General features: G+C 46.1%; 1 protein-coding gene across 1 annotated transcript in view; it reads left to right on the forward strand.

Annotated features, from left to right (window-relative positions):
• LOC128834624 (calpain-14-like) overlaps nucleotides 1–13,664 on the forward strand; it is a 31,253-nt gene extending 17,589 nt beyond the window's left edge. The window contains exons 11-20 of the mRNA XM_054023558.1: nucleotides 1,698–1,905; nucleotides 2,546–2,582; nucleotides 3,114–3,176; nucleotides 4,778–4,835; nucleotides 6,661–6,725; nucleotides 7,116–7,184; nucleotides 8,566–8,644; nucleotides 10,190–10,306; nucleotides 10,936–10,991; nucleotides 11,736–13,664. Of these exons, the coding sequence (XP_053879533.1) occupies nucleotides 1,698–1,905; nucleotides 2,546–2,582; nucleotides 3,114–3,176; nucleotides 4,778–4,835; nucleotides 6,661–6,725; nucleotides 7,116–7,184; nucleotides 8,566–8,644; nucleotides 10,190–10,306; nucleotides 10,936–10,991; nucleotides 11,736–11,762 (779 nt within the window). The 3' untranslated portion in view covers nucleotides 11,763–13,664. The remainder of the gene's footprint in view (nucleotides 1–1,697; nucleotides 1,906–2,545; nucleotides 2,583–3,113; nucleotides 3,177–4,777; nucleotides 4,836–6,660; nucleotides 6,726–7,115; nucleotides 7,185–8,565; nucleotides 8,645–10,189; nucleotides 10,307–10,935; nucleotides 10,992–11,735) is intronic.
• The last annotated feature ends 9,392 nt before the right edge of the window (nucleotides 13,665–23,056 follow it).

Consider the following 23,056-nt stretch of genomic DNA (forward strand, 5'->3'; position numbering starts at 1 on the left):
CCCTCCTACTCTTGGGATCAGCCAAGGTCTGGGAAGGTGCCCAGAATTAGTTAGAGGAGTCTCAAGGTAATTCACCCTCCCACCAGCTCATTGTTGGGGATCGCCTGGAGAAAAGGCTGCAGGTGTCTTCTGCCACCTGGGCTTTGCCAACATTTACAGGATGTTCTTAACCCTTTCACCTCCTCTTGGAACTTTGGAACCTAAGGTGGGCTCCTGGGAGTTAAAAACTGAGGAGTGAGTTTGCCCTGACTTACACCCCTTGATCTGAAAGGGGCTATAGCAGGCATACGCCAGGGCAGGATCTAGCTCTGATCTTGTATCTAGGAATCCTGCACCTACTGCCCTGCTAACCACTTAACTCACTTCCAAAATCAGTGTCCCCAGGAACATGGATTGGTAAAGAACTAACTTTAGCGAACAGTCACCCCAGCATGTGTTAGAAACAGTAGCCTCAGATATGGGCTCTTTCTGAACTAGGTATGTTAGGGCACCATTAGGAATACAAGTGAGATTAAATTTGCTAGCACTAGCACACATGGGCCTGACACGGATTAGGAGAACACCGCAGCACTGTCTGTGCTGCATCCATGCTAATGGGGACACCAGGGATGGTGGTGATGGGGAGTTCAGTTTCAGGTTTGTATCAAACACCGAGATTAATGCTGAGAGATGTAAAACCGAGACCGTTTTTGGAATTGGAACTACAGTGAATCACGGTATTGACAGAGGCATAAAAGCTATGAATGTAATATATGATGCATGGTAAGGGGCAGCCTCATGCCTCCCTAGATGAGAGATTGCTGCATTAGCATGAGAGAAATATGGACAAAGGGAGAAGAATAGGAACTCCACCATTCTGCAAGAGAGTGAAACATCTGAGCGGTTTTGAGGCACAGCCCATGTAAGGAGGCTGCAGTATTTTGGCTTGCAGAATAAAAATCATTTGTAAGAGCAAAGAGTGCTGCATCCTTGAGTAGGATCTGGGGTATCAGGGATACATACACACACACATGGAGGCCTGGAAGCTGTAGCAAAGACTTAAGGTGGAATTCTGCCCTCACCCCACTTTGTCCTGGTGCAGACACAGTGTAGGACCACCACCATAGGTGACCCTATAAATCCACGACCCCTAGTCCCCCTTAAAAAAACTCTTGTGCATGGGGCATACTGGGGCAGAGCTGTGGAGCATGAGGGAAAAGCTGAGGATGTAGCCCTCAACATAGGGCGCTGTGTGCTGCTCTGGGTAGTGCAGTGCTCAGAAGGCTGCTGGAGCTTAGGGCAGCTCCTGGCTGTTATAACTTTCACTGGGGGCTAAAATGACCCCTGCAGCAGCCCAGAATAAGAAGGATGCAAAGGTGGCGTAAGGCCACTCTTGCCCTGTCCCCCGCTGAAGTTCCGGGCCGCTGTTCCTAGTGAGATCTGAGTAGGCTGCAGAGGGACTTGGGTGGAAGCCCCATTGCTTGGTGACTTTTAAAACTGGGCAATGAGAATGTACCATAAGGACAATCTGGCAGGAGGACAGACAAGGAGAATGATCTTTTGGCTCTCTGATTAGATCTCTAATGTCTGCCTCCTTTGCTTGTGGATTATGGAAACTGGATGTGCTCTGGCAGGTTTTCTTTAAGCATGCCCCCTGGGTTCTCCCAGATGACTTTCCCCTGAAACCAATGGGAATTTCCTTTATTTCTTCCCTGGACAGTACCACAAAAGCAACAAAAGGCTGGCACCAGCTTTCTTTGCCAGGAACCCCTCCGTCAACCAAAGGCATCTCTTCCTGAATGAGCGGGAAGTGACTCAGGATTTCCGGCTGCAGCCTGGGGTCTATGTCATCGTCCCCTCCACCGCGGAACCCCAGCAGGAGTCCGAGTTCATCCTTCGGGTCTTCTCCAGGAAACACATCCTTCGGTGAGATGATGCCATTCCCTTGCTTGTAGTGTTTTCTTGGTGCTCCTGGATAGTTGTGCCTTTCCACCGGGGTGGTGGAGTCATAGGTCAGTGCTGTCTGCTACGGGGCAGGATAAGTACCTGCTCCATAGCCTAAACAATGCTATTAGTCCCGGTCTTTTCAGAGAAGTGCAACAGGGCAAGGGCACAGAACTAGGAGCACTCGGGACACTGTGCATACTGTATGGGGAGATACAGGACACTGGCCTTGTCTACACTAGGATATTTCCCCTTACATTTTCCACCATTGCTACGACTGGTTCATCACCATGGCTGGTAGCAACGGTGAAAGCTCTAATGCAGACTAGGCCCAACCAGCCACTGGCCTTCTTTCCATCACATCCAGGAGACCTGTTCTGTGCAGGGTTAGCTGATATAGTGCTTAAAATGCCAGCAGCTGCCTGGAGCCATATTGACACTACTGCTTCCACTAATGGAGTTGCAATGGTGGGGAAGATCCCTATTGTAGACACAGCAGCTGTGTGTGGGCAGGTTGGGGTCCCTGCATGGGATGCAGAGGAAGGCATTCTGCTTGGCAGGTGGAAAATCACATGTGATAAGGGAGACACCGTCTAACATTTCCATTGTTTTCCATTTTCAGCGAAATGGGCGGAAATTCAAGTTTCATCCTTTCCAAGGTTAGTTGGAACGAGGGAGGTGGACTGTCGGAAGCTGTGTTTCAGATCAGGACTTTGGCTTTTCTCCTGTGGCAGCAATGGGTCGGGGTTGAGTTGGAATGTGAGACCTCGTGTTACAGCACTTTCAGAATGAGAGGCCATGTCTTGTTCTATAAATTGAATCTCTTGTACCATGAAGGTGTAAATGGTATAACTGGTATAAATGTCCAGAACAAGACAGACAGGCCAGCAGACACAGATGCTTTTTCACTGCTGTGCAAACCATTCCTTTTGGCGAGATCATCACAATTCATTTTCACTCTTTCTTTTCCATCTGCCTGCAGAGGGTCTTCCTTTTATTTACTTGTGTTCCTCTCCACTCTTCTCCTTTTGTGTACTAGCGAAGTTGAAACCACAATGGGAGCTGGGCAAGTAATTGCAGTGGTGATGGCAGGACAGGGAATGCAGTGAAATTTGGGAAGAATGTGATCGTATGTTGGATACTCCTGCTTCTGTTTCTTCAATTAACGTTGACTTTTTTGTTCCCTAAAGGAAATAATTGATAAACACGAAGGCAAGATTTGGGAGGATTTCTTCAATAAGCATTTTGAACAAGTAAGCGTACACATTAACTGCCAAAGGAAATGCTTCAAGGCCAGCTGCTTGCTCTGCCAGAGCAATTGTGCAAAAAAAAAGTCAGAATGTACTGGGGAAATTGGGAGCTGGAGTGTGCTGGAAACTGGTGGGGAATGTAGGAGATCGGCGTGAGGGTACAGTGTGAACGTCACTCAAGGAGTTGTGGAATACGTAAGCATTCGAGAAACATGCCAGTTAGCGAAAAGCACTCTTCGTTAAATTCACGAGCACTCCGCTCATGTTGGGTCTGCTTAGGCTTCTGAAAGCCACTAATTTACTCTGGGTGTGCTCAGAAAGGCGTTAGCAAAGCCGCTCCAATCATCTGATATGTATGGGGAACAATTATTTAATAGTGGGCTCTTCAGTCTAACAGAGAAAGATATAACACAATCGTTGAAGGTAGACAAATTCAGACTGGAAATAAGGCGTAACTTTTTAATGATGAGAGTAATTAACCACTGGAACAATTTAGCAACGTGGTAGATTCTCCATTACTGACAATTTTTAAGTCAAGATGGGATGTTCTTCTAAAAGCTCTGCTCTTGGAATTATTTTGGGGAAGTTCTATGGCCTGTGTTCTATAGGAGGTCACACTAGATGACCACAATGGACCTCGGACTCTATTAGTCGATTACTAGTCTTGCTCGTAGAGAAACAATATTTATTCTTAGATTGTTATTAATTATTATTATTTATGGACCTGATTTTCAGAGGTGCTGAGTGCTGGCAGTTCCCATTGATACCAGCTGTAGCTGTTCAGTTCTTCTGAAGATCAGGCCCTGTTTAACTCTGAGAATTAGAGCTGGTCAAAATTTTGTGCATAATTTTTTTTGCACATAAAAAACAGCATATGTTCACAAATGAAAATTTCCACAAAAATTTTTTGGTTCTGAAAACATTTTTTGGTTGTAAACATTTTAGAAAATTTTTGAGGATTTATTTTTCATGGGGGAAGAAAAAAAATTTTTTTTTCCAGGTTTTTCATTATTTTCATTTCATGTGTAACTTTTGATTGTTGTCGTGGGGTGTTTTCTTGACTCCTTGGTTGGATGAGTGTGCACATAAATACTTGCGACACTCATTCCAACTGTCTTTCACAGGGGGTTTCTCTGTGGTTTGGACAGTTTTGGGTTTCAGCAACTGAAGTTTTTCAGCAATCAAAAGTTTCCAGAAAATTCAATTTCAGTTTTTGGAAACCATGAAAAAATTGATAAAACAAACAAAATTCTGTTTTGAAAACTGAAATGGAAATATTTTTTTAATTTTTCCATCTTTGCTGACAATGTGCTTGATGTCACAGATGACACAAAAGAGAAAGAGGGTCTTTTGAAAATAATGGGCCAGATTTTTAGCTGGTATAAATAACTGTAAATGCATGAATGTCTATGGAGCTTCGACCATTTTATACCAGATGAGAATGTGCTTTTAACAATCTAAAGGTCTAATTGATCACCCCCAGAGTCAATAGGTGTCTTTCTGTGGGAGTTGGACGGGGGTTGAAAAGGCAGATAGTGAAGACAGGACATGCTGGGAAATCCAGAGGAGGGGAAATTTATTACAATAGTATTTGTCTCCCCTAGCATCCGGAAATAAACGCTGTCCAACTCCAGAGGATCCTGAATAATGTCATCTGGACACGTAAGTGCTAGGAGATAATAGTTTAGTAACATTAATTAGGTACTAGTTAGAGAAGAGCCTGAAGTGGACCCGTAACTCCCAAACTCCCTCCCTGAGTTCTGGGAGTAGAGGAGCTGGTTTGAAACCCCGGGTTTGAACCTTTTCTGATAATTTAGGTTCCAAATTGGATTCCAACCCGGCAAGGATCAGTTCTCAGGATTTGGTACAGATATGGCCCAAAAACACAATGCCTGAAACATTTGAGCATTAAGTTGGCTGAGTCCCTTTATGCTTATGCAGATAAGGGCTGATGTAGGCATGGGAGGGTAATGAATAGAACTGGGTGGGAAATGGCTTTCTCATGCCGCAAACTTTTGAGACTTCAACAAATTTTCCCATCAAAAATGGGAATGAAAAGTCGAAATCTCAAATATTTTCACAAACTGAAAGCTTGAAAAAAAACGGGATTCAGTTAGTTGAAACATTTATTTTCAATTTTGACTTTTTATTATAATTAGCTTAAATTAAAGACAAAAGTTGCTTAAGAACATAAGATTGGCCCTACTGGGTCAGACCAGTGGTCCATCCAGTCCAGTATCCTGTCTTCTGACAGCGACCAATGCCAGGTGCTTCAGAGGGAATGAACAGAACTGGTAATCATCAAGTGATCCATCTTCAATCCAGCTCCAAACCAGAAAAACAGAATTCTTTGTTAGAAAATATCAAAATTAAAAGTTTTGACAATTTCAAAACTTTTTTTCCTAAATTTTTTCAAGTAAAAAAAATTGTCAAAACTGACTCTTTCCCATGAAAAGTTTTGGTTTGACAAATTGGCATTTGCAGACAATAGAATTCCTGATCAGTTCTAATAATGGGTGTTATCAGCATTAGTCTCTTTCATTGAACCTATCTCTGGGGAGATAAAACATCTGAAGGGTTGCAAGTTCCTTTAATTTTCTCAAGGGTGAATGAAGATTGCTTTTTTATCTTCATGTCAGTATGTTTCGAAAGTGACCCATTGGGTGTTGTGAAATTTGTAAGGAAACTAACCAAGCCAGGTGGAGTGTCTTTACTCTTCATAGGCAATCAGTTTGAAGACATTTGTTTCAAAACTTTTACTGTGCGTGATGCATATTTAATAAACAGAGCTATAATGAGATTACAGCATCTTCGCTTTCTGTAGAGTAGTGATCTGTGAGTTATGGCATCTGCTCTGTGGAAGCCTACAGGCAATCTATAACCATGAGTTGCAACAAGATTAGTTTATTTCTGTTTCTTTTCACGTAACTCGTGTATGGCCCAGGAATGCTCAGAATTAGGTTTTCAATTATGCTTGTGAGTTTAAAAGCTGCCTGTCTGTAAGAGACACAGAGAAAAACACTAAGCACAAGAGTTTCAATTCATTGTGGCTAGTAAAGCTGCACCACAGATGAATTAGGCCTAAGGAGATCAAGTGACTGCTTCAGGTCACCCAGTAAATCATATTTGGGGTGCTCTTTAACTGCTATTTCTTATATTAGCTACAGTTAATGGGTCGTATTCTGCTCTTCATCACATGGCTGCAGGGAGCTCCCATTGGCTTCCATGGGAATTACACCCATGCAGCTGAAAGTGGAATCTGGCCCTACTGTCTCACGTTTTTCCCTTGCCCAGGCTGAATCACAAGTGATGTAACTTGTAAATGAGAGGAACAGTGTCACAAAAGGTTTGGGGGGCCCAATCCTATCCCCAGTGAAATGCATGGCAGTTTCATCACTGAATTTCGAGGGCAGCAGGCTCAGGCCCTGGGAGTCTATTTTTCTGAGCAGTGTTGAGTGATTCACCGGAATAATCCTCTCTTTTCCAGATCTCCAGAGCTTTCGGCTGAGATTTAGTCTGGATGCCTGCCAAGGTATCCTGGCACTGCTGGACGTATCCTTTAGCTCGGGCTGTATATTTATTTGACGCACCTAATACCTTACCTGAGCTTTATTCTTCATGGGGGAGGGACTTACACTGTGATTTCTACATCATCAGGGCATTGCCCTGCTCACTTATTTCCTAACTCCCAATAACAACAATTCAGTCAGGAAGAAACAGAGTTTGTTTTGTAAAGCACCAGATTGTGCTCTCATTGAAATCAGTAACAAAACACTCACTGATTTCAGTGGGAGCAGGAGCCGGCCCATAGTGAAGGGGGAACTTCCCAGAATCAGCATCACCACTATCCTAAAATTATATGGACTGACCTTTTTTTTTTTTTCAATTTTGGAGTCTCTGCCCCTTTACCAAGACATCATCGACCTTAACTCCTCCACTAAGCTTAATGCCACTGGCACACTGAGTATTCAGGAATTCAGGGTCCTGTGGAAGAGGCTGCTTTTCTATCTGGTAAAAAAATATGTTACTTGCCTCTCTGTATACTTCTCAATCGGTGTTGGCTAGGAAACAGTTAAATCCCAAAAAAGCAACAGAGGGTCCTGTGGCACCTTTGAGACTAACAGAAGTACTGGGAGCATAAGCTTTCATGGGTAAGAACCTCACTTCTTCAGATGCATCTTACCCACGAAAGCTTATGCTCCCAATACTTCTGTTAGTCTTAAAGGTGCCACAGGACCCTCTGTTGCTTTTTACAGATTGACTAACACGTCTACCCCTCTGATAGTTAAATCCCAAGAAACCAGTCTGATCTCTGGGTAGCTATGAAGACTGGATGGGAAAGTTGCCTGCTTGTCAAGACACAGGGAAATACATAGTCTTAAGCAGGTCAGTCACCGGAGGTGAGGGAGGATCCAGTGAGAATGGAGATACCCCTTTGTAAGAGGTGTATAGCTAAGAAAGATCAATGCTGGTGCAGCATCTGTTTTCACTGAGGTGCCTGATTTTAAAACCCAATTGACCTGCTGTCTGTGACTGATGCACAAGAAAGTCAGGGGCTAGGATCCACAAAGGGACTGAGGCATCCAACTCCAGGAGAGCGTTTATGGCTGTGAATCCTGAGCAGATATAGGCACCTCTCTCTGGCCTGGAGTTATGCACCAAACTACTCTTGGGGGCAGGGCTTAGGCCTCGCTCCTCTCCCCAGCATTTTGTGTTGGCTAGTTTAGGCAACTCTCCACTCAGCTTGCTGGCTTCTGAGAATCCCATTCTTAGGCGCCTAACTCTCTCTGTTCATTGGTATAGGGAGCCTGGGCGTCTAACTCAGGGCTGTGAATTCCACCTGGCAGCAGGGCACTAGAAGTTAGGCATTGCAATGCATAAGTCCCTTCGTGGATCTAGCCCCAACTGATTTAGGGAAGTCACTGGTTCATCTGGGATCAGAACTCTGGACCCTGCGAAGTTTAGTCAGGGCGTATTCTTGCATGTGGGAACACCATATCCCTGAATAGGTGCTTCATCCGCACATCGCAAACAGATTCCTTGGGACCAAATTCTGCACTGACTTTACCCCTTGTGAAATCCCGCTGGAGTCAGATTGTAAATAAAGACAGACTTTTGGCCTGTAACTTTTCCATGTACAACTCCCAACTCTGTGTGGCTGCTTTGCAGAGGAAGTTAATAGAGATTCCTGGAAAAATCTACTACTTTCCTATATTATTACTACTACTAAGTATAAGTAATGAATTGCTTTGACACCTCCACGTTGATGAGCCCCACACATAGCGAAGTGGGGGTTGCGTGTCAATGCTGCTGACCAACAGATCTCCCCTTCTAAGATGCTCAGATTCATTTTTGTTTCTTTCGCTTGTTTGATTTATTTAAAAAAAAACAGGAAGTTTTCCAGAAGAAAGATGTTGATCGATCAGGAAATCTGGACTTAGTGGAATTGCATGCAGCTGTGCAGGAGACAGGTGAGCAGGTCACCGACTTTTGGCAAGTAACCACATCCTCATCAAAATCCCCCCACCTGGGAAAGAACTAAAAGACTATACTAAATGCCAGTAAGAGGGGCAAACAGCACAGAACCCCCTCTCCCCTATAACCGTAGCTACTTCTGCTACTCCCTCTAGCTTCTCTCCCAACCACTTTCCCAGCAGTCAGGTGAAGCCTACTTTATCAGTGTCGCAAGGACCCCAGACCTTGGCTTCTGAAAGTGATTTGCAGCATGAAGTTTCACTTTAGCTTTGTGTACAGTATATCCACGTCTCATTGTCAGCTCTCTACTGGGGTAGGAAGGCAACCACTCCATAGTTAACTCTCCATTATAAGCCCTATTTGGAAACCTATAGGATCCCCACAGCGTCATAACTAACTTCACCTTAGCCAATTGGGGGTGTGTGTGGGCTAGATCCTGAGATGGTACAAATCAGTCCAGCCCCATCAAAGTCAGTGGTGCTAATGCTGATTTACAGCTGCTGAGGATCTGGCCTTCTATGCCAGCTAGACAAGCACACAAGCAGTAGCAGTGTCAGACTTTATTCCTTTAAGATCCTTGCCCTGATCCTGCCAGGAGAACCAGACAGATGGACCCCTGCCTCTGGGCCAGGACCGGCTGTAGCATTTTTGCCGCCCCAAGTGGCGGGAAAAAAATAAATACAAAAATAAGCTGCGATCGGCAGCACTTCGGCGGCAGCTCTACCGCCGCTTCATTCTTCTGCGGCAATTCGGCGGCAGGTCCTTCCTTCTCCCTGATCTGGGCAGAGCCACGCTGACTTCAGTGAGGCTCTGAGTGGGAGAAAGGATTCACTCACACAGTTCTTTTAAGGATCAGGGCTTTTAAATGCTCATGATTTATTGGCAGTTTGTCTCCATCTGGTTATTAAAGTCATTTTGCTTGGTAACATTCAAAACTGTAGCTATAATACACTAAAGAGGTGAAAGATAACCTCCAAATCCAGGTATTGCCATTATTTACATTAAATCATAAGGGTTGTGCTTTCCAGGCACAAATACTGAAAGACACTTGGGGTGAATTGACCTGCATTTATTTGTGAGACAAAAAAACAACCACCTGGACTTGGAGAGATATCCAGACCCTGAAAATGGTGTGGAGATAATTTTCCCCACTAGTTTCAGCCGGACATTCTTCTTCACCTCTTTTCCTAAACTCTTGTGTTATATTGCTGCTAAACAATTTCTGTGCCTTACCCCAGAGGTGGCTGCATTGCAGTGGCGGGTAGAGGGATCTGTTATATTACTTGCTTTACCTCCCATGGATATTGTGAGTAGAGATGATCCAAATTTTGAACCACTCAAAGTTTGGGGGTCGCATTTGGATCTGAGGGCCTGGTTTAGGTCAATCCCTCGTTTGAGGCATAGTTAATGTCTATCAAGCACTTTGAGAGCCTCACTGAAAGATGCTGGAGAAGGGTGAAGTCCTGTTAGTTTTGCAATTACCCTGTGATGCTCTGAATGGCTGCAAGGTGCCTCATCGTTCCCTTTCTTCCTTTCTGTAGGTATTTCGCTCAGCAATGAAGTCTGTAACCTAATGGCGATCAGATACGGCAACCCTGACCTGAAAATCAGCTTTGAGAGCTTCGTCTGCTTCATGCTGCGAGTGGAGATCATGGGGGGTATGGACGTTACTCAGCATGTCACTGATGCTGGACTCCAGAGCAAGTCTGGGGCCCCTTGCAAAGCCATTCAGCTCAGTCCCCGGGGCTGCAAGATCCAAGATATGGGGCCTGGTTCTCTTCTCATATAAACTAGTGTAGAGCAAGAGTAACCCCACTGAAATCATGGAGTGAATTAGAGGAGAATCAGGCCCTAAGCCTCTTTCCCAGACTCCTAGGCCAGGCAACCTGGAAAGGTTTGGTTCTGTGGAGAGAGCAGATCTTGTATCTGGCACTGCAGTGCTTGTTTGTGCAAGGAGTTAAGGGAATAAGAGATGTTCCTATTATGCAGGAAGCAGGAGGACCTGTGACGTGTCCCAGCCAGAGCTGCCATAGAGAGGGAAACCTTCTGATCTCCCCGGGGGTCAAATGATCACAGCACCATGAGGCAGTTCGTACTCCACCCCACCTGTCACTGGCAAATGTCCCATATGCCCAACACAGGCATTTCGAACTATCCTGGATGGCGTTGAGTCCCCCTAGAACTGCTAGAGGCTCTGCATTTCAGTTCACTCCTGGGCTGGCGAGTCTGAGTTGTCTTTGTCCCTGTTGGCCATCAAATTAATTTTCCTCATTCTATTTCTTCACAGAGGCCTTTCAGAACTTAACTAAAGATGGCAAAGGGATATATCTCCAGGAATCTGAGGTAAGGCCTTGCACTTGGCCATTCCCTGAAATACAGCTCCATGCCTTAGACCTCTTTGCCGGCTGTAGTAAAGGGCTTATTAGAACAACAGGGCCTGAATCAGCACTGCCATGCACCTGTGCATAATGACTGTAAAATGCTACCATCATTAACCAGGCCTCACAACACCCATGTGAGATAGGGAAGTGTTAGTTATCCCCATTTTATACATGGGGGAAACTGAATCACGGAGCAACTACAGTCTCACAGCAATTAATGCTGAGAACTCCAGAGTCCCAAACCTTTGCATTAGCCACAAGATCATCTGCCCACCAATAAAATGCAAGAGATCATACTTTCTTGGAGGGCTAATTGGTGATATAAAATGTAGCGAATGGCTTGGATGTGTGCATGTGGTCACATCACTGGCTGCTGCTGGATGGAATCTATACTACACATGCTCCAGTGTCTATAGGTTCCTCATCGTAATGGAGCTGCTTCTCTTGCACCCTTGGGATGGGTTATGTGTTATGGGATCTGAAGAGCACAGATCTTAGTTCTTGCTCTGTGGGCCTCATTGTGATCCCACTGTAGTCAATGGTAAAGCCCCCATTGACTCTAATGTGAGCAGGATTGGACCATATGTGAGGTCCTCATACTGTGTGGCCACAGACAGAGAACCCACAGACCTCCTACTCAATTGTGAATGTTACTGAAATCCAGTTGGATGTGCTAGTTCAACCCACTTTCCCCGTTATTTTACAGTGGATGATGATGACTCTCTATTCCTAAAGCAAAGCAGCGGAGGAGGAATGAGTTGGACTTAGACACACTGGCCCCTCCCAGGACATGGAGGGCTGTTCCTTATCAACTTGTTATACATGCTGGATACTTTGGGCCAATCCTGCAATCCCTACTCATGCGAGCAGTCCCAGGTCAGCCAATGGGGTGGCTTAAGTGCATTAGGGGAACTGAAGTGAATAGGGGTTGCTGGATCAGGCTCTTTCCATATGGATAGATTTTATCCCATGAGGATCTACTTTTATGAACAGATTGGATCTAAAGACCCGAGATGCAGTGAAATGAAGATCAGCTTTTATTTTTAATACATCATTTCAGACACCTCTGAGAATCAGCTGTTAGCATGGGGCTGCAGAGTTGTAGATTCACTGAGAGACCAGGGTGACATGTAGTTCTTATAACGAGCAAAGCTACCAGGATGAAAAGTCCCTTATTGGATGCCCTGAATCTGTAAGGCTCCCCATAGTTTTCAGGTTGATTGTAGTTGGACACTGTTACAATTAGTAATAGATATGTATATTATGGTAATGCCCAAAGGCTCCAGTTAGGATTGGGCCCACACTATGCTGGGCGATGGACAAACCTAGAAAAGAGACGATCCCTGCCCCAAATGGCTTATGCGCTAAAGACGCAAACACATTCAAATTCCACAACCCCTTCAGGCAAATGTAATTCAGGTCCATCCCTCCCGCCAAGTGTAAAAAGAATCACTGAAAACTACCAATGAATTTGGAAGCTGAAGTCTAAGCTTTAGGGCCAGATCCTCAGGTGGAAATTGAAGTCAATGGACCTATGCTGATTATGCCAGTTGATGAACAAGGAAGAGGGAACTGGTATGCTCTGGGCAAGGGGATGGGGACTGGAAGAGGAGGAGAGACTAAGATTGTCTGTGCAAGGAGACTTGGGAGGTGGATGAGAAGCCTGAGGAGTACAGACTGGGCCTGGGTAAGAGAGAAGAATGGGATTGGGACAAGGAACCAGGGTAGGAGACGACACAGGACTGGGATGGGAGCTGGTTGGAAGATATGGGTAAAAGGGGTCACGGGGGGAATGAACAGAAGAGTTTGTGCCTACTAAAGCACACTCCCCTCCGGAACCGGGAATGGAACCAGAGATTCCTGAGTCTTACATTCCTCTGCTGTCAGCAAACAGCTGTGATACCCACTGGCAGAATGTCCCATCCCCCTCTAGAGCTGGTCCACAATGAGAGTTGGAACATATTCCTGCTCTCAGATACTCTGCTAGCTGAAGTGGCCCAGGGCTGTGCAATGCATCTAAAGGTCCCCACCCTGCTGATTGACCCATGTGGGCATCAAGATGATGCTACAGAATGGAAATGCTGGTTTTTGCAGTGTTCTGTTTTCAAATCTAGGAAGTCACTAACTACATTCAAAGAAGATTATTGAGGTTGCAAAGTCAAGCACTCAAAAGTTAAGAAATTCCAGAATTAAGATTGCTTGTACAGCCTTTATTCAGCCCCCTTGTGTGTATGTCTTATGAGATAGTCTTTCAGTCACACAATCACGGAGTAAGTTTGGTTGAAATGACTTGCTCAGCATCACACAGGGACTGTGTGGCATAGACAGGGACAAAATCCAGTTCCCCAGGGTGGCATTCAGCTGCCTTAATCTTGCTCTGCCTGCAGTTCCCTGCCTCTTTGATTACACACCTTCCAGCTCGGCAACAAATGAAGCAGGGGTCCTACTGACAACACCTCCTGCATTGTACCACCCTGACTCATCCCCAGAGCAAGTCCAGCCTGTGCACTGAATGAGCCAGGGGTTGCGTCTGTGTGGTGCGGAGCATGTGATCATGTAATTAAAGACTGTATCATAATGCATACGCACAAGGGGGGCAAATGAAGTTTACCCAGGCAGCCTCATTAATGGTGTGTGTGTGTGTGTGTGTGTGTGTGTGTGTGAGAGAGAGAGAGAATACAAGAAACTGAGCCAAATTCAGATCCTGGTTACCGAATACTGTACAATACCCCAGTAAAGTCCACGGAGCAGCACATGTGTAATGAGCCCATGCTCCACCAGGCCCCCTCCTGTCTGCTGTTCCATTCTGTGGCCAAGAGGCTGGGGCAGGCAGGCTATGGGCTGCGGTGCGCAAGTCCCCCAGGCTGAGGCCACGCCATGCCGCCTGCCCTCCCGGCACTGGGATCATGCTGGGGCTGAGGATGCTTTGGCTGTACCGCCAGCCTGCCCACCTGGGACTGGAGCTATTATGGCTGGGCTGCCGGGCTGCCCGCCTGCCCAGCACGAGGGCCGGGGGCACTCTGGCAGCGCCACCTGCCTGCCCGCCCAGCACTGGGGCAGAGCGAGGGACAAGTGGCCGCGGGGCGGTGTGCTCTGGGCTCCAGTGGGGGAGCAGAGGGGGCGGGGGCTAGCCTCGCCCAAGGGCATGTTCACCTGCTGCTCATGTTTATAGCTCATTAGCTGGACTAGTTAAAGTACGATGCTTTGTCCCCCAGCAGTTAGTCTATTTCTACAGTTATAGTTAGTCTGTTCTCATGTAGTTACTCTAACTTAAAGTATTCTTGTTAAAATATTTATTTTTGTACTTTTTGTATCTGGTTTTATTTATAATAGACAACATATCTGCCTGTGTGGCCTGCTGCGACATAGATAGATACTAGTGTTCAGATCTCTCCAATGTGCCCGTCCCTGGGTTAGCAGAACTGTACGGTGCGTAGAAAATGGCATGGCTTCCTGAGCATAGGTGTCATTTCAGAGATCCCAGACCCAGAACCCCCCCCCTCCCCAAGGTGCTTTTAACAGATCCTGTGATAAAGCATGCGGCTTTCCACAAGCAAGCAACCCTCTAGCCTCCTTCCTGACCTGCAGATGAACATGTTGGGACAGTGCAAACTAAACAAGGCCGATTTAATTTGCACTCAGCTCACTGATATACTGAGTGTAATACCAACAGCATATGAACCACATGGACATTTGAGGAATCATGGGCCCTGATCTTGCCACAAGCTTTGCCGAGACACTCCCTGGGATAGGCAGTTCATTGTGGATTGGGGCCTGGCATTACAGCTGGGGAAGACCTGTCACTGGGTTTGTTATGTAAAGTGGGCTCAGGGTGAACAGGAATCATTTACAGCTGGGGGAGTTTGCCAAAAATAATAGGATTAAGTGCTGGGCATGGTTTGAATAGCCTCTTGCATTGGTTATACTTAGAATTGGGGTGAGGGACCCATTTCCAAGGTTGTTATGTTATACAGTGGTATGATTGTTGGCTATATCCAGTTTATTTTATACATATTTATTTTCTCACCATTTACTGCTGAGCAACATAATTGCAGGGAGATTATTTTGCTATTGATTATTTGATCCAGAAAAGGAACAGAATTCATCTGTGCCATGTATCACTAAGCATTTGTAACAATAAACTACACTGAACCATGTGACTTGCTCTTACACAATTGTAAAGAATGTTTTCCTGGAATTATTACATGAAAACGTGTACAATGCAAACGACATTATCTGGCTCACAATAAAATGTTTTGGCAATGGTGCATACTCGGGTGTTGTAAAGCTTTTATATCACTTGCAGAGTAACATTTCCTGGGTAATGCTGAAGATCTGTTACTCCTCGTTTACAATGTGCATCATGGAAAATGATATAAATGGTTTCTGAAGGATGCATTCATTTGTAACCACCGGCATTTACAGAGACGCTTATCTTTGCAATGGGCAATATTGCTATAGCAGATGGGTAGGAAGGAGCAGAAGATTGGACTGGATGCCTCAGACGAATAGTAGTGGGAACAGAGAGCCTTTGATGAAAGGATTGAAATGGTTTACCTAGAGTGGAGATGAACAACCAGAGACATGAAAGAGGTATACAAAATAATGGATAATGTAGAGAAGGTGACTAGCAATGCCCTCTCTGAGTACAAGAGCAAGGAGGCATTACATAAAACTGAAAGGGAGCAAGTTTACCTTTTCACACATACACACTTAGCTGGTGGAACTTTCCCAGGGGACAAATTATCCTATTACAAATTACTGCATGGTTTCTGGCAACCATCACTGGCCTCTGTTAACCATCACTGGCCTCTGTTGAAGACAGGGTACTGGAATAGATGGACCCCTGGGGTCTGATCCAGTCTGGCAATTCCAACCTTTCTACTTCTGGGCTATCAATTAAAATCTAAGAGTGCAAGACCACCTGTCCGAGACAGCCTTCACCCACTCGCACCCTCTCAGAGCTGTGTGGGGTGCTACACTGACTCAGAGTCTGTTTCTCCCCTTCACACCATCAGTCATTTAGTTCTGTGTCTATCAATTTCTTGCTATAACCAAGACTACAATTTAGTCATGGGAATTTTTAGTAAAAGTCATGGACAGGTCACGGGCAATAAAAAAAATTCATGGCCCATGACCTGTCCATGACTTTTACTATAAACAGGGCCGCTGCTGGGCGGCTGCTGTTGGGGGGGCATAGGGCCAGCGGCTCCAGCTGCCGGGGACCACTGAGCAGCAGCTGCTCCGACTGCTCTGGGACCGCTGCCAGGGTCTGCCGACAGCCGCTGCTCTGGCCTCGCCCTGGACTGCTGCTTGGGCGGTCCCGAGGGGCCAGCTGCACTGGCCGCTGATTGGGCGGTCCCTGGGGGCTAACTGCCTGGGGCTGCCTGAGCAGTGGCCGGGGCAGCTGGCCCCAGTGCTGCTCCAGCAGGGGCTGCTGAGGCTGTTTCTCTCCCGCCCCCCTCCCCCCCAAGCTGCAGTCCTGGGGGAAGCCAGAGCAGCTGCTGTCCTGGAGCTAGCTGCTTGGGTGGCCCTGGGGTCAGCCACACTCTTTGTCAATCTGTTGAAGGGAGCGCCACTCTCTGGTGGTCACCCTGCCCTTCTGTCTTGAAGCCCTTTTATCTTTACAGCTGTTTTGAGGCCCCCAATCAGCCTCAGATGAGCAAGCAGTTTTCAAATGAACCCTGTAGGTGCCAAGGCAGCATTGGGGCTATCCACCCCATGATTCCACCAAACAGCCTTCAGACACTGAATGCTTCTGGCCAAATATATAAGATGAATTGGTGGTTTTCAGGCTGATTCCTATTGGTTATAGCATGGGATCAGGGAGCTGGAGAGAGAGTCCTTTTTCTGAATACCGTTGCCTCGCTGTGTAACTTTGGGCAAGTTACTTTTCTTCTCTGTGTCTCAATATCCCCATTTGTAATAACTCATGCACCTTTCTTAAAAGCACTTTAAGATGCTCAATGGAAGACATTGTATGCATGCAATCAGTTATCACATACACCACCATCACTGTTTTCATATACATTGACACAGTAACAGACTCTAAGGGCATGTCTACACTACCCGATCCGGCGGGTAGTGATCGATCTATCGGGGATCCATTTATCGCGTCTAGTGTAGACGTGACAAAATCGATCCCAGATCGCTCTGCTGTCGACGCCGGAACTCCCACCGCGGCGAGAGGTGGAAGCGGAGTCGACGGGGGAGTGGCAGCAGTTGACTTGCTCCTGTACTCACGGCCAGGTAAATTGACCTAAGATACGCCAACTTCAGCTATGCTATTCGCGTAGCTGAGTTTGCATATCTTAGGCCGATCCCCGCTCCCCCTCCCCGATAGTGTAGACCTAGCCTAAGGTCCAGAAACAGGTTTTTCTTCATTAGAAGACTTTTCATTAGTAATGAACAGTAATATCTCCATGAATTACACAAAGCACCACTAGATGGTGCTCCATCCTTAGAGGGAAGACTGCCAGTCTGCAAACACAACCAAGGAAGTATGAGATCCTGAGAAAAATGTTTTCCCTTAGGAAATACATCTGGATGGATGGACATTTAAAACGACAAGGTATAAGGTATCCCTTTCCTTTTGCAGCTTAGGAAAAGTCAGCTATGGGGTGGATCAAGAGCCTGGTGATGGGATATGAAATACAATATTGCCAAACCCAAACATTCATAAGGGTCAGCTCCCCCAAAATCATGATTGGCTTAAAATTCATGAGATTTTAAAAATAGTAAAGGTTGGGTCCTTTTAATTTCCTTTTGGTGCTTGGGGCCTTTAAGGTCACTGCCTCCACAATGAGGGATAGAAACTTTCTTGGTTTTAAAAATGAAAGTTGCAATTCTCCCATAAAATGCTTTAGGAAAAACACCCAATAGCACAAGATTTGCAATAAAATCGCATGAGTTGGCAATGCTGGGCCACGTTGCATTTCTGAGGATCACCCGTTTGAATCCTGCCCAGGCTGGTACTGAATGGCCGCCACTGCTATAGACAGTGCGAGGCAGGGCCCCATTGCTCCCATAAAGTGCTCCAGGGCTGACCTGAAGGAGGTGGTGAGACGGTAACTCCCACCCACACTCCCCTCTGTCTGTGGCCTCCCTGCTACATCTGCCAACGGTGCGTGCATGGCCACGTGCCCATTGGGAGCTGGGCAGAGAGAGTCTATCTGCTTGCAGGATGACTGTTTTCTTCCCAAGTTTTGTGCTGCTGCTCTGACTGACCATGAATGAAACACAGGTGCAAGTAGCAGAGGGGTGTGTGTGTGTGGGGGGGGGGGGGCAGGGCAAGGGTTCCCACAAGGGATAATATTTAGAACTTGAAATCAAAACAAGTTGTGAGTAGCAAAAAAAAGCAGAGTCGTCATTATTATTTATACTGGAGTAGCACCTAGGGGCCTGACTCGGCTCAGGACCCTGTTGGGCTAGGCACTGGTCACAGTCCCTGCCCCAAAGAGCTTACAGTCAAGATAGCAGAAGGGTGGGAGAACAAAGGTATTATTAGTCTCTTTTTACAGCTGGGTAATTGAGGCTCAGGGAGATTAAGTGACTTGCTCAAGGTCACCCAGGGAACCTGTAGCAGAGCCTGCACTTGAACCTAGCTCTCATGTGTTCCAGTTCAGTGCATTAATAACAGGCGTATTCTTTCTTTCTGTAACAGAAAGCGCTCTCAGAGTTGAGTTCATCACACTGTTACGAGCCCTGTTTTCCCATGGGCAGTATCCCCCCCTCTCTAGGTTCGGCTACATTGAACACTGCTGGTGGGGGGCATGTAGGCTATGTCTGGCTAGTGGCCAAAGTGAAAAGCAGACTGCATCCAAACTGCGGCGTGTAGCTACACGTGGCAATCAACAGCAATGGCAGAAGCGAGGCAGCGGAGAAAGGACTCTGGCCGCGGGGATGCTGGTCTTATGTGGATACTGCCGGAGCCTTTCCCCACTGCCTTCCTGCAGCCAGAGCCTTTCCCCTGCCGGAGCCTTTCCCCACTGCCTTCCTGCAGCCAGAGCCTTTCCCCTGCCGGAGCCTTTCCCCACTGCCTTCCTGCAGCCAGAGCCTTTCCCCTGCTGGAGCCTTTCCCCACTACCTTCCTGCAACCAGAGCCTTTCCCCTGCCAGAGCCTTTCCCCGCTGCCTTCCTGCAGCCAGAGCCTTTCCCCTGCTGGAGCCTTTCCCAGCGGCAGGGAAAGACTCAAGCAGCGGGAAGGCAAGTGGGATGCTACACTGCTGAAAAATAGCAGCCTAGCTGTGGGAGGCACAGCTTGGGTGTGTAGAGAGCTGTGTAGGGTACATACACTGGGGTTCAGGTGTGTCTTTACTCACCTAAGCAGTACTTCACCGTCTATATTACTAGTTATACCCGTGCTGGGGGCCTATGTGGGTATGTACTCAACACGCTGCCATAAGGAGCGTTCAGTACAGACGTCCCTTCTAGCCCTAGCACCTGGTTTATGATCCCTCACCTGAGAATGGGGAGGGGCAAGGGGAGCTCATTTTAAATTAACCATTGTTCAGCAGGGATCAGGGAAGGCCCCTCCACCCGGCTGCGCACACAGACAGACAGACAGACAGAGCTTATTACATTTCCGAGATGTTGTGACACAAAAGGGGGGAGGGGAAGGGAAATGTTTTTCCCAGCAAGCTGCTTTTCACTAAATGCCTCGGCTTCCTGCTGTGTCTTACCCTGGATGACACCTGCGAAGGAGCCTCACCACGCTGGAAGTTCAATTTAGCAGTGCAGTCGGGATTGATTTGTTATACCACCGATTCCAGGGGAGCGAATGTCTCCCTTTCTGGGCAAATCTCTGTTTTTCTCCGATCATCTGTGTAATGAAAGAAGCTGACATTCCACAGATGAAGGAAAAAAAGCCTATAACATACAACCTCACTGTCCCCAGCAAGGCAACACCAGAGATTAATGCCACATGGAATACAAAGCAAGGCCTAGGACTAGGCTGACCAGGTAGCAAGTGTGAAAAATCGGGACAGGGGGTGAGGTAATAGGAGCCTATATAAGAAAAAGCCCCAAATATCAGGACTGTCCCTATAAAATCGGGACATCTGGTCACCCTACCTAGGACTGCCCATGCCTGGCACTTAGGTAGCTGTAGCTATCTGAGGTGGGCAGAAGCTACCTGTTTGGGAATGTAGATTTTTGTTGCCTGCTGGTGAAATGTCTCAGGTGAATGAGAATGAAGTCCCCTGTTTATCAACTGATTACATAACATACAGAGAGTGAGGCAGATCCTCTGATCCAGGCAAGCTGTGTTCAGCACCAAACGGAGAGTGGGTTTAAGTCACCCTTTTCACTGCAGTGATCCTCAGGCTGATCTGCTCCCTGGTGCAAGTTAAAGCTACCTGAATGGTCAGCTGTTTACAGTCCAGGGAGCTGGAACTGTATGACAGCCCTGCAACAAAATGGTTGGGGCCGTCATTCTGAAGCCGAACCCAAACCCTACCACATAGGCAGTGTGGCCTAATGGATATGGTACTAGAGTGGAACTCAGGAGCTCTGGGTTCTATTCCTTGTGCTACCAGTGACCTCCACCCTGGATCACCATGAGATTTAGGCTCCTAACTTCCATTCATTTCAATAGAAGTTGATTTGTGGATGTTGGCGTTTGCCAGTCTGTAAAATGGGGTTAATGATACTGCCCTCCTTTGCAAAGTGCTTTGAGATCTAGTGCTATAAGAAGTCAGTGCTATTATTTTTCGCAAAGATTTCCACGCTCCCAGGCTGACTTTCAATGCAGTGTGGGCTGGTTTTACGGGGGGGAACAATGTGATACATTGTGGTTTCATCTTGAAATTACGTAAAACTAGGCAGCATTAGCTGAGATCTGCTTTGGGGCTGGGGGCAGGGGGATTCCTTCAAAGCAACATTCCAGGTGTGAAAAATAGCGCTAGCGAAAAAATGGGATTTTTCTCCCTGCAGAAATTTTCAATGCAAAATTATACTTCATGAAAACATCATTGTTCCCTTGAAAAAACATTCTGAATGAAAATTTGCAACCAGCCCTAGCACAAACCCACAAGAATGAACCTCTCTACCCACAATAAGGTTTGCCAAATTAAACATTGGTCCAAACCATAACCATAAATGCAACCCCCATCTTTGAGGAGGGCCCTGAATCTGAACCTAGGTGTAGATCCAAAGAGAGTACATTCCCCTCTTCCCCCACCAAGACAGGCATGAAGAGGTTAATCACCTGCAGAAAGAAATAAGGAGATGCTCCTCCTCACCCAGCAGAGCTGCCAGTTATGGAAGAGGAAGATGCTTCCAGGTGATGCTCATTAAGGCTTGACAAAATAAAGAGGGGATCCCCCAACCAGTAGCTTTCTCTCTTGGGAAGATGCAGAATTTCTCTCCTTTTTGTAAGACACCTATGGGCATAAACTAGCTGTTGCTGTATGGAAGGCGAAAGGAAGTTGAGAAGACCCTGAGCACATGGTGCAGGAGTTGAAACCAGTGAGTGAGGAAGTGGAGATTAGAAATTTCTGATCAGTTTGCTCTGACTTTGGCTGAAGGAAACTCTGATGGTGCTGTTCTTTTGGATTGTGGTTTAAGAAAACTTATTGTACCTGGGCCTTTAAAGATGACTCATAAATAGTCACCCCTTTCTCCCTCCCCAAAAAATAACCCCAAGTCTTAATATTTTTACCAGTAGAAATTCAGGACTTGCCTAGTCTAAAAGACTCCAAAGCTGTGGCTGCACTAGCCTATTCCCCTTGTATGTAACTGCAACAATGGAAAAATGTAAGTGCTAACCTGGATAAGGTACCAATGGATGCTTTAATTTCTTTAAACACCTTTTTATCTAGAATTATGCTAAGTAAATGAAAGGGGAAAGAACTCCTCGGTCAGACTACTTAAACTAGTTGTTTTTGTTAACACCTATTTAACTCCATTGCCTGATGAACACTCTGGAGACATGGTTTCGCTAAAGATACAACACCCAGGTCCCTTTGACACTGCACCCCCTATTTTTAATATAAATATTGTTATGATATGAATATGCCCTAACTAAAATGTTCTGTGCAAGATGGGTCATGAGAGGTATCACTGAAAAGATTATGATCTACTGAATGTGTTTATCCAATTTGTATGCATGTATCATTTCTGTATCTCAGGTTAGGAATATTGATATTGTAACAATTACAACTGTGCGGGCATTTGGGGGAACGCCCACCAGACAGTAGGCAATCAGCCTCAATGAGCCATTAAGAAGAATAATAAGACTTGGAAGATACTAATCTCCTGCCTTCCTGAGAAGTTGCCAGGGTTGCTGCTTTGACACTACTGGGTCAGGTGATCAGGTCATTTGGTTCTAGACCGCCATCTTGGACTTTCAGTGTTTTTCCATTAAGAGGGGATGCGGGGGGAGTTAGAATGAGAAACAAAATATTCCTTCCTAATGTAAATTCTATTTTAAGGCTGGGAAGTAAGTCAATCAAGACTCTTCTCCAAGGAGAAGACAGGACCCTTCCTGTCCAAGAAGGAAGATTGCTAAAAACATCTGAAGGAAAAGGAACTAAACTGAGGGAAAGGCAAGGGCTAAGTCTAGGCTGAGACAGAGATCTCTTCTGCAAAGAGAAATAACTAGAACTGTAAGCTACAGAAACTCTGCAACCTGCCGAAAACATTTAAGGTGAGAAATTACATTTTGTTACCTGTTTCTTGAGGGTATTAAGCTTCGTTTGTATGTGGTGTTTTATTTGCTCAGTGATCTGCTTTATTCTGTTTATGATCCCTTATAATCATTTAAAATTTGCCTTTTGTAGTTTATTACAAAACCCAGTTTGTGCAATTCATATCTGAGGGGAGGCATCAAAAAGCTGTGCATATCGCCTTCCACGTTGAGAGAGAGGGTGAATTTTTGAGCTTGTGCTGTGCAGGTCTTTTTTTATACAGCACAAGACAATATTATTTTGGGTTTATACCCCAAAGGAGGGGTGCATGTGAGTGCTGGCTGTTCCCTTAGCTAAGCTGTCCCACACAGAGCTGATTTCAGTCTGTGCCTGCAGCTGG

This window comes from Malaclemys terrapin, chromosome 3 (genome assembly GCF_027887155.1).
Source record: "Malaclemys terrapin pileata isolate rMalTer1 chromosome 3, rMalTer1.hap1, whole genome shotgun sequence".
Taxonomy (NCBI): Eukaryota; Metazoa; Chordata; order Testudines; family Emydidae; genus Malaclemys; species Malaclemys terrapin.